At 43.6% G+C, this 17,775-nt stretch overlaps 1 protein-coding gene across 1 annotated transcript in view; it reads right to left on the reverse strand.

The window, feature by feature from the left end:
* The window catches only part of LOC131209109 (homeotic protein Sex combs reduced), a 20,163-nt gene extending 2,388 nt beyond the window's left edge, over positions 1-17,775 (reverse strand). Inside the window, exons 1-2 of the mRNA XM_058202097.1 lie at positions 17,681-17,775; positions 11,751-12,671 (exon numbers count right to left, since the gene is read on the reverse strand). Coding sequence (XP_058058080.1) covers positions 11,751-12,603 — 853 coding nt within the window. The 5' untranslated portion in view covers positions 12,604-12,671; positions 17,681-17,775. The remainder of the gene's footprint in view (positions 1-11,750; positions 12,672-17,680) is intronic.

Here is a 17,775-nt window from a genome sequence, read left to right on the forward strand (position 1 = left end):
AGAGAGAGAGAGAGAGAGAGAGAGAGAGAGAGAGAGAGAGGGCGATGGGAATTCGGTGATCGATTGAAAGTGACCACAGATTATGGCTGGCGGCTCGTCTCGGTCGCGTTGGCTGACATCCACTTCTACAAAGCAGCGCCCGTATTCGTGTTTTGACTTTGGTATTTGGAAGACATTTTTCGTTACTGCAAGATCGTTTCACGATGACAAGATTCCCTCGCCTCCCTCGGCGGCATTGATCCTCGTACATCCCGTACCCGTCACCGGTAATATGTAATATGAATGGCGAAACGACAAGTGACAAAACGTTGACACACTACAAGCTAACAATCGAAGTGACGAAGAACGAACGAGTAAAGGGCAAAATCTCGCGAACGTTCTGCGCTCAAGGATGGTACGCACAAGCGGACACCATATTACGAGCATACTACGGGAATTGAGGATTGGAATTGATTTGAATGTTTATACTGTTAGAAATTGCGGCTAGTGCTTTGGGAAAAACGGATGATAGGCAAAAAAAGGTACCATTGTCGTATGATAAATTGTAAACCTAAGACTTAAATACATTCATCAAAAAGCATATTCAGTTTGCTCGAGTTTCGTATATAAAGTATGTGTACAAATTTAGAAATTCGAGATACTTAATAAACTATAGAGTGAAACCCTTTGCCCAATGCAAGTTGGTACTTGGCTAAAATCATTCACTTATTACTTGGACTTGTTGTGATCTTGCCTACGAACCGAGGTTCGAAGATGTTCGAGAGACACTGGCGAGATGTTCGCGACGGAGCGCTCTTAGCGAGGACGGCATTGGGCCATGTTCATGTTTTCGTCATCCGCAATTTCATTCTGACAGCGTCTTCCAAACTAAACCAAAACCAAGCCAAACCCAGGCCAAACGGAGCTGACCACTAGAAATGTTGCAAATAATGGTGCTTGCCGTTAACCGGGCAGCTGTCACAAACTTCAGCACACGCGACATTCTCAGTTGGAACAGGCTGGGTTCGGTATTCGGCCCAGAAAGCGGAGCACCTACTTCTGCGAGAGAAGATATTTCATTCTATTCGTCGTTCCGACTTGAAGGCAACCAATAAACTGGCCGCTCACTAGACCGAGTGCGAGAGACGCGTTGACTTCCATGTTAATTATATAATTAGAGCAACGATCAAGAAGATGGCACCGCCGGAGCTATCTTCGCAGCTGGCGGTGGTGTGGGTGAGGTCTGATGCTCAACGGCCCTCTGCGAAGACGGTGCTCGAAGACGGTGTTTTTTCCGGCTGATGCTGGGAAGGAAGTATCGAGAAACTGCATGACCGAGTGCATGAAATTGTTTTTAAACCTCGGTGCTAGACTCTCGAGGTGTTGATCGATGGATACTAACGATTAAAGTGCGGCATATCGTAATCAGTTGAAACTATATCTTTAAGCCTGCCGAGAACGCGAGTGAGCCATAAATAACCTAAATGCTGCTCAAATTCGAGATTGTTTATTTCTTGTACGGCAACCGATACTTTCGTCTAGATGACCCATGATTGGAAATGGGCAGAGTGATTGTATACTTGAGCAAGGAAGGCTGCTATCGATATATAAAATACAAACAGAATGATAGTATTAAGCTGGAGAAAAACGAACACTAGGTTAGGAACTTTTTTTTACTGAGAAAGAACGCGAGTCGGTAGCATTAAAGCTGCTGGAAAGTGGAAAGCTGTAAGATAAGTGGAAATAACAGAAAACTATATCAGACATTCATCAATCAAGCGAGACAATGGCTATTATGACAGCCACTCATGTGTGTATGGAATCATGTGTGGCCACTTCTGTGCTTATCCCTTAGCGTGGTTATCAAATTTGGTAGCTCGTGCCCCGTGCCTGGGGCATGCTCAGCACTAGCCCAAGTGGAATGGCCTCTCGCAGACACAGATGTCACTGACGGATTCGCGTCATGTGTTCTCTCGGGCTAAAACAGGTGACCTGGGAGAGAAAAATCTATGCCACAGTTCAACCGGCGTACACATTTGGGTTTTTCGGGATCGTCGAATCGAACACAACATTTAAACGGAAACCGAAACATTACTTTAAAGTGCGGTACGCGCCACAGCCGTAACGTTTGCACCGATAGCTTTTCCTGATCATCATTAATCATGTTCGCACATTTACGAATACCGATCCCGTCGGAGGCAAATTTTCATTCCACATCCCAGCTATACAGCTTTCCGTTCCTTTCAGAATTTCTGAATTGGTTCGAGGAAATGGTAGAGAAAGAAAAGAAAAATGGAAAGCGGTTATGCTTCACATTGCCCCAAGTATTTACACTTCAATTGAGTCGACATCGAACCCCAAATGGCCCCGGAATGACTTCCTAACCCCATTGCCATAAGCAATTGAACTTGATTTGGCGAAACATAGAAGAAAAAAAATAGCAACAACAGGCCAAAAACAAACTTTACTGATACTCGAGAATTGTTTTGAAACACCGAAATGAGAAACCAACCCACCCAAACGGCGATTTATTGATTCGGTGGATTGATGTGGCGACTGCCGAAGAATTGTACTCTTCTCCCTTTCTTTTGCAGTTTCTCTGCCAACTGTATTCTGGACACAGACTTGAATTGGCTAAGGCTGACGAATGTTCCTTGGGACCGTCAAGCCACGGGATGTTTGTCGTCCAGCGTGGCTAGGAATGCATGCAAGAACAACATTCTTCATCGCAGGCATCGCGCAAGGCAACGGAACCTCTCCGCTTGGTAAACCGTCTAGTTCGGGGTTTGTTTTGGGTGGGCTAATGCTTGTTTTGGCTCCGAAAAGACACCGACATGTAACGTCGAATACGGGCGATGAACCACAACTTCTGGGCAAGTTTGATGTTATGTGAAATTGCATTATTATATTTCTCTTCCTTAGCTCCAATTCGTTTCTGCCGTCCGTCTTAACGATGGTAACATTCATTAGTTATTAATGTTTTCGGTGGGGCAGGTCAGTGATTGTCGATTGTCTGAGTTGCTGGGTCAAAGTATTGATTGTTCAGCTCATGACATTAACCTGATGATGCCACGGATACGGATGTAGCTGGAAATGATACATTTTACTAGGATTGTATATGTTCATTTTCAGCTTCTGTCAACATAGGCAGAATAGTGAGTTAAATAAATAAATAACTATACAACATGGAAATCCAAATACTGAATAATAAATTTAAAGTTACTGAATATTTGGATCAACAAGTTGCTATCCTCATTTTCTGTTGTGTTTGATTATTTTGTTTGGTTTTTTGTAGTGAAAAGGAACGCATTTTGATATTGTAGTAACCGATACGCATCTGTTGACAGACGAAAAGCTATTGATAAAACGTTCAATCAAAGTCGTGGCTTCGCATATGCAGACCGAGTCGAGCATATGCCTGTCACTAGACCGAGACCGAGTAAAAGTGAGCGATTCAAAGTAACGAAAATTGGCCAGCAAATCCACCAGGTTGCTGCAGCACTGCAATAAACAATAGAAACTGCACAAATAAATAAGAAACTCGCAGTAAAGTTAAAGAGTGAACACCGACGACTTAGTAACGAGGTACATCCAACATTGCTTCCAAGTTTTCCCATACTCTCGAGACGGAAGCAGGGTGCACAAGAGAGGACGAAAGGAAGGAAGAATGGAACCGAATACTCACACAATAGCAAATCGTTATTCGCTGTAAGACAACTCGGCCCAGTCCCGATGGTTTCTCGGTACTGCACACCGAGCCCCTAGTCCTGATTACCATCCCACCTTCGCTTGATTTCAGGCAACAAAAAACATGCAAAACCGGTACATAGGCCACTTCCAATGTCGGCGGTTTATCAATGCTTCTTACACACGCTACTTCTGGCCCATCACTGCGAGCACGGATTGCGTGTCGACGTTAAATGAATAGAGCAAAGAGCTAACAAAATATTTTATGATGTGCAAAAACGTGCGCAAAACAATGTTTATGAAATTCGGGTTTCCTTTAGTTTGTTTTTTACCGTTGTTTTGCTTTTCACTATTACCAAATGTTGTCTTTTCATGTCTTGCGAATCTGTTATGCTGTTGGATGCAAAGTGCCAAACAAGCGTAGCGATAATTTAATATCGGGAATTTGCACGTAGATCATTTCAACTTCGAAATGCTAGTTTTACGATCCACATGTAATACATGTATGTTAAGATTCTGATAATTCGGCTTTAAATAGTGTTTTGATTTGTATGCGTATGCTGAATGCAGTTTCGTGCAGTTCCCACCAATGTACAATAAAAACCTACAGATGTTATTACTAGTTTATTTAGCAGTACTGCCTAAGTTTAATACGTTGCTTTCGATTTCGATAGTGATTGGGCGATATCATTGAGGCCAGGTGGGTATTTCCAATAATGGAGAACCTACAATGGAAGCCTCTCGAACTGATAATATTATATTCATAAACTAAGGCCTAAGCCGACTTTATTCCTCTCGGTATCAAGCAACTGTTATTACTTGACTTAGAATCATTTTGTTTCAATTTATTAACCCTCCATTTAGTTTTCAAGATGGTTCCCGATTGACCCTAAATACGGTGAGAACCTTGAACTCGAGATAGCTTATGTCGCGTCAGATTGTGCCGGGAATGCAATTCTACTAAACGGCATCAATAATACACTTTTGCAATATAATACAATATACGTAACTCGTGAAACATACTCGTTTTCGTATGAGCCTCGGCTTGGGTCAGTTGGGTTCAATAGAGTTAGGAAAGCATGAAGCATTTATCATTGATCCACCGTGGGGCCATTCAGGGAGCAGGCCCACCACTGTGTGGGGAACTCGAGGGAACTGCACTCGAATGGCTCGTAACACAAATTTTATATACACGCGCCAAGTTTTCACCAAAGGCTTTGAAACCCGTGCAAACCTTAATCGAAAACGCTCATCAACGAAAGCATGAGCAGGAAACTTTGGATTCGTGCGCTGAACCACGGCATCCTAAAATAATTTGAAATTTTGCCATTTTCCTTTCGTCCCCGTTTTCGATTGGGTGTGCACGGTGCGGCCACACAAGATATTGTTCATTTTGGGTTGCATTTTACGCGTTAGCTTCCGCTGAACATAAAGATGCAGATAGGACAAAAACGGAGTATAAGATTCATTAGCGGCTACAGCGCCGGCTGTCTTCTTACCGAAACATGATTCTTCAACTCAATCCTGTTTACATGGTTTGCTACAAGTAAAAATGCTAACATAAAATTGTGTCTTAGGAGCACGAGAATACATACAAAGCGATGCTCTATAAACTCGAAGACAGTATTAACACATCGCCCAGGATCAGTGTTTTTAAAAGTTACGTATTTTGCCTTTTTCGAGGTGACACAACAACCAAACGTAAATCAACGAAAAGTGCAAGACTGTTAAAGTGTTAAGAGGATGGCTACACTCCGACCATACCGGAAGCGGGCGCAAAGCGAAAGTTTATCCAAAAATGGTCTGTTACGAAAGCAGAACGAAAAATTATTGCTTTAAGATAGAGTATCCGGAAGGCTATCCATCACCGGCTATTGAGGTCGGAAAGGCTCCCAGCATGCCACCGGATTCTCCAAGTGTCATCAGGTATTAAAATTTGTACTAATTTTGTTCCACATACGTGGGGCACCGAGTCTATTTTTTCTGTCAAGTTGGGTTTTTTTTCCCAAAGTGGCTCCATGTGCAATAATAAATCAGCGATTGAATTATGACCGGCACCCTTTTTGACTTCCGTTCCGTAACCGAAGCCCCTTGTGACTGTGTGACCACCTGAATCGTGTGGAGCTCCGACTGGAGCAGTGTACATATTACGTCGACTGTCCACGGCTAAGTAACTGGATACTTGCTTCCTAATGCGACGGATGATGCGTTAGAGCTGGTCCTACGGATAAGATTCTCGTGTCCCGAAGGTCTCGATAATCGCTATCCTCTGACCGAACACACTAGATTATTACCGGTTACTGCACACCTCGAACCCTTTGGAACACCTTCCACGGCGGTGTCTTTGGATTCAATGATAATAATCTTACCACCGTCGAAAAAGAGGGAAGCACGGACACCGTGGCGGAAGAAGAGGAAAGCCCGAAATAAAGCAATAAATTTTACTTAAGTCAAAACACCGGCTCTAGGGTGTTTTTCAAACCTATTGTAAGACAACAATATCCTTAACCTTGTGGTTCGGGATGGATGGATGGACGTCTGGTTTTTGGGGTGGCCGGCTATCCATGGCTTGCCACTAGGGCCAGGTAGCTTTCTCGTGGTCACAGTGACCTCGACTCTGGGAAAAGTCGCAAAATATATGGCGGTCAAATCGATTATCGTTTTAGCCTGACCCAAAGCGATGGCAACGACTTCGTGCCCCAACTTTGAAGGCATGCTTTTTGCAGCGAAATGAAACCTGCAATCCGAAACGGAAAACAGGCAAAAGCCCTCGCTAGCCAAGGATCGTCCTGGAAGGGATCGGCCGTGGGCAAGGGTCACTGATCATCGCCTCGAGCAGCGGTTATTGCAGCAAGTAAAGCGACAATTAGATAACAGCTAAAGCAATCACAATTCGTCGGCACTCGAAGGAAGCCACTTTTTCACCCTCCGCAATTCAAAGGGGAACTCCTTGTACAGCCGTTGCCACGCTGCCACGCAAACAAGTGTTTGCGAATCTTTAGAGCAAATCCTGGGCAAGCGAGGCAGCGAGCACTGTTGCAGGTCGTAAATCATCGACGCCGTGGTGGACACTGCATCGGCTCAAAGCAGCAATTCAACGAGTTTAATCAATGCACCAGAACTTTGCCTCAAGATCCCCACGGGCCGCGGAGAGCAGCATCGCGCCCCGGCAGTGGGAAGCATCGTGGCAAAGGTGCCGGATTCGCTCTACACGCGGAGCGAAACGAGAATGAAAAAGACATATGGCCACCAACCAGTTGAAGCTTGCGCGGGGAGACAAGTAGCCAAGGTCTGGGACAGTCGGACTTTTGCCGTGCGAAGAAAAGCCGCCTTGCGCGAAGGAAGAGAGGCTGCGATAATTTCATATGAAAATGCAAAAATGTGCGAATCTAATCTTAAATTAATAATGACCATTTTTTACTGCATATTCTAAGTTTCGCTGCACTCAGCGATACTTTCCATTTGCGAAGGGCCCTTTTGGGCCCGGCCCGTGAGTGTTAGGCGGTATCGAGTCTTGCCGAGAAAATGGTACTTATATTGGTTTCAGTCTGAAGTGCAAGTGTGTGTTGCATCAACAGATATTAAGTGAAGCAGTTTCACAGACCCATTCGCGATCGTGGCGCATACAAGCGCGTTTAGCCTTGTACTTGGCACATGATCACAGACACATGGCAAACAGAGCAATCTCATTGATCAGCTATATTGGCTGCGCACGATCTCGTTCATTGACCAGCGGGTTCCGAGGCGGGCAAATAGTAGAAAGTAGTGAGTTGAAAATTGGAAATGTTCTTTCCTTATTTCCCTGGCGCAGAACTGTCTTAACCGGTCGGTAATGGGTTGCTATTTTTCAGTCAGACAGTGTATCGAATGCGACGCAAAGAATGCGCAAAGGAAGAGAATCTTCACTTTCAAAAGAGGCGAATGAAAGGCTTGATGTGAGATTAAAATAGAACGGCTCACTACACGATGGGCAACACTACATCATCCCAAACAAAACATACGCTCACAGAAATATTCTGTAGTTTGGAACGTGTTGGAATCGTACCGGTGAAAACGTCTTGAAAATGCGACTGCAAAATGTTTGCACGAGTAATGTTGAACTGAGTTCAATATCTGAACCAAACTGGTTTCAAATGCAGAGGGAATACAAAAGCATTGTCGTAGTCGGGAACCTGTTCAACATATTAGGAACCTGCACACCATGTAAGTAATACTATGCAAACGAAATGTGCATAAAACATGTGTATGATTTTTTACACTTCTCTTTCGTGCACCTCCGCCCTGTGGCTGGACGAAGGCCATTCATACGCATCACATTTCCTGTGCTTTGATTTGATTGAATCATATGAAACAATTGAAACATCTGCCGTTATTGCTGAGGTATGAATCTTCGCTACCGCTCACAACGGATCGCTCGCAAATCTGTATTTAGCGCAATTTCACGTTTCAACAAATTGAGAGACTTTAATTGATCGCGGCTCTAGCAAAGGATAGCACTAACGTGCTAATGGTATCGTGCGTAAATCGCAGACTACAATCTGATAAATGTTGCCGATGTAAGAAATTTTAACAGACGTAGACGATCCCCGTCACAAGAATAAAAAAAATAAATTAGAAGTAGTGCGCCAAACGTTTGCAGCGGACGCCAACCAGCACGGCTCACACGGCTTGCGAAAGATCACTTATAAAATCTTAGACGACAGCAAATAAACAACTGTACAGCGTTAATTTGCAATGAACTAGATACCCTGCACGATCATCGCTGCGACGTCGTTCAAGCATCGCACAACAGATTAAATCATCTCATCTTGAGATGAAAATCGTTCTCCTTTGATTGCAATGAGCTTTTCAAATTTACCGTAACCTGAGAAGCAAGATACAATCTTAATCTTGCCTATTTTACGGCAGCGTATCTCGTGGTCTTTTATAGTAAGACGCACAATGGTTCGCCCAATAAATTTATTGAAAATCCCAACAGCTTTTCCGCTGGCACGGGAAAGAGAAGAAAGTATTGAAAGAATGCCTCCTGCCAAATTGCCAAAATATGAACGGTAACCGATAATCAAGGATCGTTCGATATTTTGGAACTACCGAACCCAATCATGCCATTTTCAACGGAGACAACGTCCACGGCGTTACAGCAAACTGTAGTTAAGTAAATTGCAACATCGTTGCTCCACAAAATGCAAATTATCGTGCTTGCATGACGAGTATTTCTTCGGCAGCGAGGTTGGAGCCTGAAACTACAGCTCTGGCGTCGAAACCGTGAAGTTTTTTTTTCCGCTAGCCGAAGGGAGAAATAAGAACCACGAAAAACGAGTGGCGATTCCTGGTTTTGGGGCCAACGGAAAATATATTTTAATTTGAGACTCATCATCGTCATTTAAGTGAATGCTTTGCACTCGCCCTGGCCGAGCCAAGCCAAACCAAGGCAAGTTATCACTTTTGGAAAAACGATCAAAAGCGATCGGGGCAATGAGCAAAATGGCTGTGTCGGATAAATTGCTTTTAATCGAAAAATTGCTCACATCAGATTTTCACGTAATTTTTATGTCAATAACAAACAGCGTGCATGAAAGCGTTGGTAAGAAGAAGTAAATTTTGGTGAGACCTTCAATAATGCGTCCTACCTTTTCTATATCAATAATTGCCACAAATTTTAGCTTGCGAGACACTGTACGTACTTCTTGCACCTTGATTTTCTCCGGATATCCCACGAACCGCTTGACCCGTTCGTTTTACTATCGCCTGAACGAAAGGCAAACTCTGCGGCACCACATTATTTATACATGCTGGCCACAGTTTCGTTTTCGGGCTTCTTTTGCACATGCTTCAGTTATCTGTTATCAGCAGAGCAGTTAAGAAACTTCCGCTGCAGGAATACTGTTATGTTGCGCTCCGTACGAATGTTGCATGACTTATAGTATTTATCCAATTTACTCAATATTTGTTTGCAAAATTACTCCAACCTTGGACTTACTCTTTGTAACGTGGATAGAATTTTATTCATTTTTTACTTCAATGGCTCAAGAGGAAATTCTGGAAATGGTTTTATGTTGAATAATACAATTTCAACTAACAATTTTGCAGACAAAATACCACGCATGCTTCGATTGCCATCGAACGCTACAAACGCAGCATGCTTCGAAAGTATCACTTCTGTTCGTTTAAGATACAATGATATTTGCTAAGTAGATTCATATGACTTCCGATACAATGAACCACAAAAAATCTGTTACCCACCTCTGTTTTGCTGCTTCACTTATTGCAGCTCCATAGTATGTTCCCAAGCATGTAAATATGCATAAGGGAGCTCTCGCAAATATTTTGAAGGCGAATACTTTGCATGAATTTTGATTGACTCATACATTATTATTGATTATTGAAGCAAACATTATCGTGTTCATCTTTATATTCACCAGGCCTATGGGAACGTTGAGTGTGTTCTGCGTCAGACGATGAACCAAAGCAAAAAAAAACTAAGCATGGAACAAACCCAGCGCGCCATACCGTCATAGCTTATGCATTTCAACTGTAGTATTGTTTTACGGTTTGACAATTTACATTGATGTGATTACAATAAAAAGTTTGTAGCGACAACCGTATAATGTGAATTCTGCTGCTGCCTCACATTGGTCCCACATTTTCTTGGCTTATATTTTGCCGAAATATCATTAATCGTTTGGCACAGTTTTTAGTCACATCAGTGTGCAGGTTTGTTGGACACGCCCGTGGCGACCACGGAGGGGAACGAGATTTCACGTTTGATTTCGGAATGACCACCATAAATCAAAAATGTTTTATAAAACAACAAAAATACGGTACATTTCCTGTTTGTTGACTTAAGGAGCGGGAAAACAAACAGAGTGCGGCTTAGGCGCGCAACCGGAAAAACTGTGCGCGTGTGCCTCACGGGATGATTTGAATTCATCGACAGCTCTTAAAATCCTAGGGGCCACCTTCCTCCACCTTCGGGTGGTCCTACGGTCCCAACATGCTCGCCCATGAATCATGGGAACGCACACAAAAGTTCACACAGCCACGGTGGGCAGAAGATGCGCGTGATTGAAATATGTTTCATATGTCAGTTAATCCTCCTGTTTCGTCATTCACACTTGTTGCGTTGCTCGATTAGATTTTCCACCAGACCACGCGTACGGAAGTGGCCGTAGCGGTCACGTGGGTATTGATTCTCTCTCTCTCGCTCTCTCGCTCTCTCTCTCTCAACGGTGAACAGTAAATATACAAACCGTTCGTCGGTCGGGTCGATCGACCGAAAATCTGTCGATGGCTGCGCATTCGGAGCAGCAGTTAGTAAATGGCTGTTTCAACGCTTAGTTGCTGCTATTTGCTTGGGCTACACATTGTTGAATGAGCGGCGATAATCCAAGCAGATGCTCTCGGGAAAGATTTTCCACAGCCGTATGCAGGCGATGGGGAAAATGATCGGTGCGAGCACAAAGGGCTTAGGAGCCGCGTGAACCTAGCCTGGCCAGCGATCGACTGGTTACCAAACCCCACCGATTCCAACTGACAAACGAGCAAGTGTGGATGTTTGGCGTGTTTATACTGAGCACTATCTTTGTTTGTTTTTCCATCAATTTTCAGTTTGCCGCATCAAGTGGCCAAACGGATCGGTCGGACATCGGACAGGAGCCCAAGGAGCCGCAAAGAGTTTTCTTCATTTCTCGCCTCAAAACCCTGTGTTGCATATTTCACATGGAGGTGATGAGCTTTTCCAATTTCCCTGCTCGCAGGCGTACTGCTGCTGAACACAAGTCTACCGCTGCAGCGAGGTGTGAAGAAAATGGATGATTGATTCATTGTTTGTTATGCGCGGGCATGATTGAAATATGCATTATTAGAAGGAGATCCACGTCGGAAAAGCGTAATTTTCGATTTTGGAACTATTGGCAACGATCACTGCATGACAATTGCTTCGACTTCGACCATCGTCTTAATCCCTTCTTAGTCGCTGACATAATTCATATCGTATATAGTATTTTGAGGACTTGGAATGTCATACGCAATGCACGCAAAAGAAATCAAATAAAGTCCCTCTTTTTTTGGTCGAATGTACTCACTTTGTCCAATGTGCACCCGTTTCATCCACGGATAGATGTGTGGTGGAGGGCCTCCCTTCTTGCCGCTACCGCCGCCGCCCTGGGAACTGCCTCCTTCCGTGCCGCTGTCGTCGTCGCTGGCATCCGACTCGTCACCGTCGGGACTGCCGAGTGGCAGGTTCACCTGGTTCCGATTGCTAATGTTGCTCGTATTGTTGTTCGTGTTGCTCGAACTTACGGCAGTGGCCACGCTGCCGGACTTGAGCGATCGCGTCACACTCTCCACCACTGAGCTCGGGGACAGTTTTGGCGAAATCTCCGGCCGGCCGCCGTTTCCTGCGCCTCCGTTGCCACTGCCGCCACCACCGCTGGCTGTACTTAGGTCCTGAGGGCTGGTGGTGCTGTTGTTGTTGTTATTGTTGTTATTAACTAAGTTTGTACCTGCACTAGTGCCATCGCTGGCGTATTTACAACTTTGCGAACTAAGGGAGGATTGTTGCTGCTGCTGCTGTTGCTGCTGCTGATGTTGCTGCTGTTGCTGGTTGAGTAGAAACTTCTGCGGCTGCAGCTGCGTGTAATCGACCATATCGCTTGCCGGGTGCCCACCGGAACCTGCCCCGGCACTGGCACTGTTCACACTTGTGGCTCCTGCACTTGCAAGTGGATTGTACGACTGCGGACTGTAGTGCGCTTGGTGCGGGGTTCCGGGATAGAGGTTTGGAGTGTACGCCGATGGAGGGAAGTAGCCATCGCCTTGACCACCTTGGCCGCCCGAGCCTTGAGCGTTGTTTGTGTTTTGCGCATTGTTTGGATAACATGAGGCAATCGAGTTGACAAACTGATAGGAAGACATCACAAAGTTGTTGGCATCCATTTTTTGAGGTTACCCTTCGTAGCAGTGCGCTGTGTCAAATTTCGAAAGATGTGTTTGCTGAAATTGTGCTACAACGAAAGGGAAATAAAGCGAAGTAAGTACCATTGTAGCGTGCGATACGACAAAAGTCCTAAAATAAAGAACATTTTCAAATAAAGTCAAAGTCTATGCACTGCATTAGTTGCTCGTTTGATGTTGATCGCTTCCATTTGTTCCTGATATATTAAAACAATTTGTTGTTGCGCGCTCAAAAATGATTCAGTGCTGGTCCGCAATAAGGATTGAACGGCCAGTCAGCGTCTAATATTATCAGAGATCATCGACACTTGATATGTCAGACGAACTGCCACTTCTCAGACAAGCTGACTAATATATTGAATGCATAATTTTTAGTGCCATGCTACCGAAACACAAATCACTTAGTGAAACCAAATAAATTATCCACACAAGCCGCACTATAGGTTCCTGTCGCGATTCTAGCGGTCTTGACGGGAATTTAATGATGTCGGCGATGATGACGATGGCGTTGTCGGCACGTAGCTCATTCTAAAGCATTGCTGGCACACCAAGGCAAGGCTCAGCAAGAAAAGCGAGGCATCGAAGCAAAAGTGCAATGGCTTCGAGAGAACGATCGGGCTCTGCTCCTTCGGTAAGCACAAACTGAAAAACATGGTCCCAAAAGTAACCCTGCAATTTCGAGCCAATGAACAATTTAACCCTTCGGCAATATCATCGAACGACGATCAACGTCGAACGACGATACCCAGGCGAAGACGAATGTGAACGGTCTTACCTTTGGCAGGGAACGGGTTCTCGAAGGCTTGCCGGGACGACGAGTCCGTTTTGGCCAGTGGAATAAAACTGTTTGTTAAGAAAGATGCCAATCGTTCGGAGCAAAAAAAAACCGAAAGCAGCAAAGCATACGCTGGCAGTACAAAAGCGGGGAGCAAACTGCAGCCCGCGGTATAGGACGAGTTTCGAAAAGAAAATTGCAGAAAGAAGTGGCGAGAAGTCTGAAGAACAAGAGTAATTTTGAGCTACATTTTAGCCCACTGGCTGTGGCGAATAAGGCGAGGATAGCAAGCGATGGATGCAAAAGATGCAAAACGAAAACAGAAAAGCCTGACGCCACAAAAATGGTTCACTTTTTAAAGGATCCTTTTCTGTTTCCACGCGATGCTCAAAATGGTGCCCCGGGAATGCCTGTTCCGACTGCACTGCGCTGTTGAGGCAAAGTATCGAACGTTTGTGTTAAAGGGTGATGTGATCTTGTAACAGAACCAGGACGCAAGCATGAAGCCGGCTCCGATGTTTATTGTACAGTTGAAACACTGCGTGTGATCCCGTTCGGTCTCTGCATCCATTGGCTTCCACAATGGGCAGTTCTGTAGTTCCATCCGCTGGTACAAGCAAACCGCTGAACTCTGAAACCAATGACCCTTCTCTCCTTAGTCTTAAATCGCTTCCTTTCGGCAGCTTAATCTTCTTTTCTCACCTTAAATCTTCTTGTGATCTTGATGATTCTCTGAGCGTGGTTCAACAATAAAAACAAAATTATTAAAATGAAACTCCTGAATGTGCAGTTAATTTTTCGCTTTTTATTTCGCACACAGTCGCAGTCGCAGTACAATCAAGCGCCTTTTTCCTCTTTACAGCACTGCTTAATTTCTGTGGGCAGTACGAGTAGTCGTTTGCGGGCTGGTTGTTCAACGAACACCATTCATATCAATCTTTAAAAATGGTGAGCTGTTGCGGCCACAAGAGAAAAAGGAAAATGAATCTTTGTATATCCTTCTATAGCCGATATTTAAGTATCGAAAATGAAGAGTAAATTTTAAATGTTGTTTCACAAAACTAAAAAACAACGAAGCTCCTAAGAATGCAACACACTTTTTAAGATTAATGCTAGAATTAATGTCATACGTCTATTATAGCGATTATTGAAAATTTTGGTGATGTTACTGTACTATACAAAGCCGTAATATCTATAGCAATCTATAGCATCGCATCGTATCGTAATATCTCAAAAACTCTTCATGCTTTGCATCTGTAACCAACGACGGTACTGCAAAGGTATAGAAAGAGACATTGATGAAAAATACTTTGCAACGTAACAAATTTTCTAACATATTACCTTTTAAAAAAGATCATAGAATGAAGGTACATGCATAACGTAAAACCAACCTGTGCTTATGAAGTAAAAGTCCCACAGTATTCGAAAACTGCATTTTCAAATATATCCTCCTTTTCTTCAAACTCGTTTTATGGCGAACTATTATCAAATGGCACTTAACACACGACACATCATTGAGTTGGGTGCAGCTATCAGATGAACAATTTATCTTTCATATTTCATAAATAACAATATATTTGCTCTGGACTTGACACATTCTTAGTAGATTGCTGCGCAAAAGCTTTGTAATCACAGCCCGTCAGTAAGGTGATAATACCGAGCGTGTGCGTTCGTGAATGATTGAAGTGAAGAAGTTTCCACTCCAGAGTGTGGGCTTGTTTATAGAACAAAATAGAATAAGACTAAAAAATTGACGATCATCTGCACGTCGATCGGCAAGTGGGCCACGACTATGCGATGACGGGAGTAACGCCGAAGGCATAGCAGCTTCTATATCGTCGTAAATCTGCTTCGCGCGTAACAAGAACAACGCTTAAAGTGAGCATCAAGTGACCGATTATGTTGATTCTGCGAAGGAAGTTATTTCGTGTCTACCTTTTAATTCTAGCAACCCGCCCTCGGAATAGCTGTGTTTTCCCGTTTCTGCGCCAACACATTTTTACTGGGTTTAAGGACGGTCCCGTTGATCCGTTCGCCACCCTTTGGGCCTTTCAATTTCATGTATTTCGTGGTGGTTCAATTATCTTTATTTCTAAAGTAAACGTAACTATTAACTTGTAATAGCATGAAACCATCAAGCCAGGCACCGGAGCTAGGCATTCTGGCTTGGTATTGCGTTGGAAGGATGGCACTCCAGCAGTGCCTATCGTTCACAGATTCTAGGCTTGGCCAGAGGGTAGTATCTTTAAGTGCCGGCTATTATCACATAATCGCTGTGCTGAGTAGTCTCCGCCGTGCCTCTTGATCGTGTGGCAAGTAGCAATGCCCAGCTATATGATTGAACGTTTTAGTGTAACTATCGTTTTTCTTTCTCCCGTTTTCCGACGGAATACACCGATACTCAACGGGAGCACAATGCCGGAAATTTTTGTACCATATCATTTCTCTGTGGGGTTTTATTTCAGTGATCGCGGCCAAGACAGAGTTCATTTCAACATGAAATTGTACATTATGCTGACTACGGACGATGGGCAAGCATTGTGATGATAACTACGGTTGCACTCCCAGCCTATCTAAAACCTAGACAACCCTGAGGGGATGAAATTGGCCCGATAATAACTCAATCACTCATCAATTAAGCTTAGCTGAGAAAAGCATAGGAAAAATCATTCACTGTGGGGTGTGCTTCCATCAACCAAGGATCGCTATGCTGGAGGTGTAATGGTCAAATCTGGCGGCTACTCTGGGGAAACGTAGTTCAACGGCAGCATAATTGGAGGCAATAATGAGTAGCAGGTTTGTTGAAGGATGGTACAACGCAGAGTGTATGATAGTATGCTGAGAGTTGCTCAATTTGTTTTGATTTTTGTTTATATTATTGTTTTTGTTTGTTTTGTAGAAGCTGCTTTCACCACGTTATTTGTTATTTTTTATGTCATTTGCATTCCCACATGCAAAGATAGTGGAACAACTCTGGGCAACGCAATCTATGTTTTCTCGGAGTTTGATTGTACTACTTCACTGGTTTGATCTAACGCGGTCGGATAGACAACGACCTCCGAACGATCTAAATTCAAAGAGTTTATCAAGTTGAAGGTTGAAGTAGACCTCCTTTAATCCTCTCAATTGTGGATTACTACTTAATGCACTGACAGAGTACGATTTAACCGTAACCAAAGTTCCTTAGGTTGGCCGGAACCGGATCCTGCCGAATTAAATCTGCTGTACTTTCCACAGACTGAAATGGCTTGAGGAGGATTCATTTGTTTTCCACCTCAATAGCTAAACGATGTTAAGGCCGTTCAGCTCTGTCAGATGTGCAGGTTCAAGCAAGGGCTGTTTAATTTTCAATCCACTTCAACGATTTGGTGGCGAATGCGCTTTTCGTATCTGTTGTTCTGGAAAATGTTTGTGAAACAGTTTCCTAAGACGACGCGATTGTGTTATGCTGAGCTGTGTATGCTTATAATACTGGTTTCCAATTCTATAATACTTCCAAATTCATTTATTTTTCACCAAAGCTCAATGAAGCCAAATTAAATATTAATTAACCAAAACCTGCGCATTAACGGGTTTCAATCAACGTACCGATGATGATTGAGACATTCCCTCCGGAATTGGAATGTGTATGAAACTATTTTGGTATGATTCCCTTCGAAGTTCTTCTGCTTTTGTAAGCCGGAATGGAATGAATGACAATTGGAAGATATAATAGAGCTCCATGTTCAAAATCTCTCAAATGATGGTACAACAACAACAACAACAAGGTGACAATAGGTATTGTTTGTGTTAAAGCAGGACTCTGAGCGTACAAATAAGATAAACTACCGTAACATATGGTAAATGAAAACCGCTCAAATCATTCTCGATTACATCTATTAGCTTATGTGTATAAGCTTCCCTTTTTATTGTTTTTGCCCTGATCAAAGGGGTAAGGAATATCGTAAAATGGTTCCCTACCGAGATGATTATTCTAATGATCCATCCCGTCGCTTACAATCTTAATTATTTCAATTGCAATATAAAAAACGTTGCCGCTACCCTCTTGTTGGCTCTCGTCAAAGGTTTAATAAACCCTTACCCACTTCATGCCTTGCTGGCTGCTGGCTTAAAGCACTGGCAAAGCTGTATTTATCACAACGTTCACCTTCTCATTTTGTCTCTCTTAGTCACTCGATTCCTTGAGCAAAACACAATGCTGCTGCCTGACCTAATCACAGTCAAATACAATATTGGACCTTGGTGGACTGGGCTGAGAACGAAATTCCTATAAATAACACTCACATGATTCAGTCACAGAGTGGATGCGATTTTATTGTTGCGATCGTTCTTAAGGATCCTGTTGAACCGATACTGCTGTGAAAGGAGTATGTTCTGTT

Source organism: Anopheles bellator, chromosome 2 (genome assembly GCF_943735745.2).
Source record: "Anopheles bellator chromosome 2, idAnoBellAS_SP24_06.2, whole genome shotgun sequence".
NCBI lineage: Eukaryota > Metazoa > Arthropoda > Insecta > Diptera > Culicidae > Anopheles > Anopheles bellator.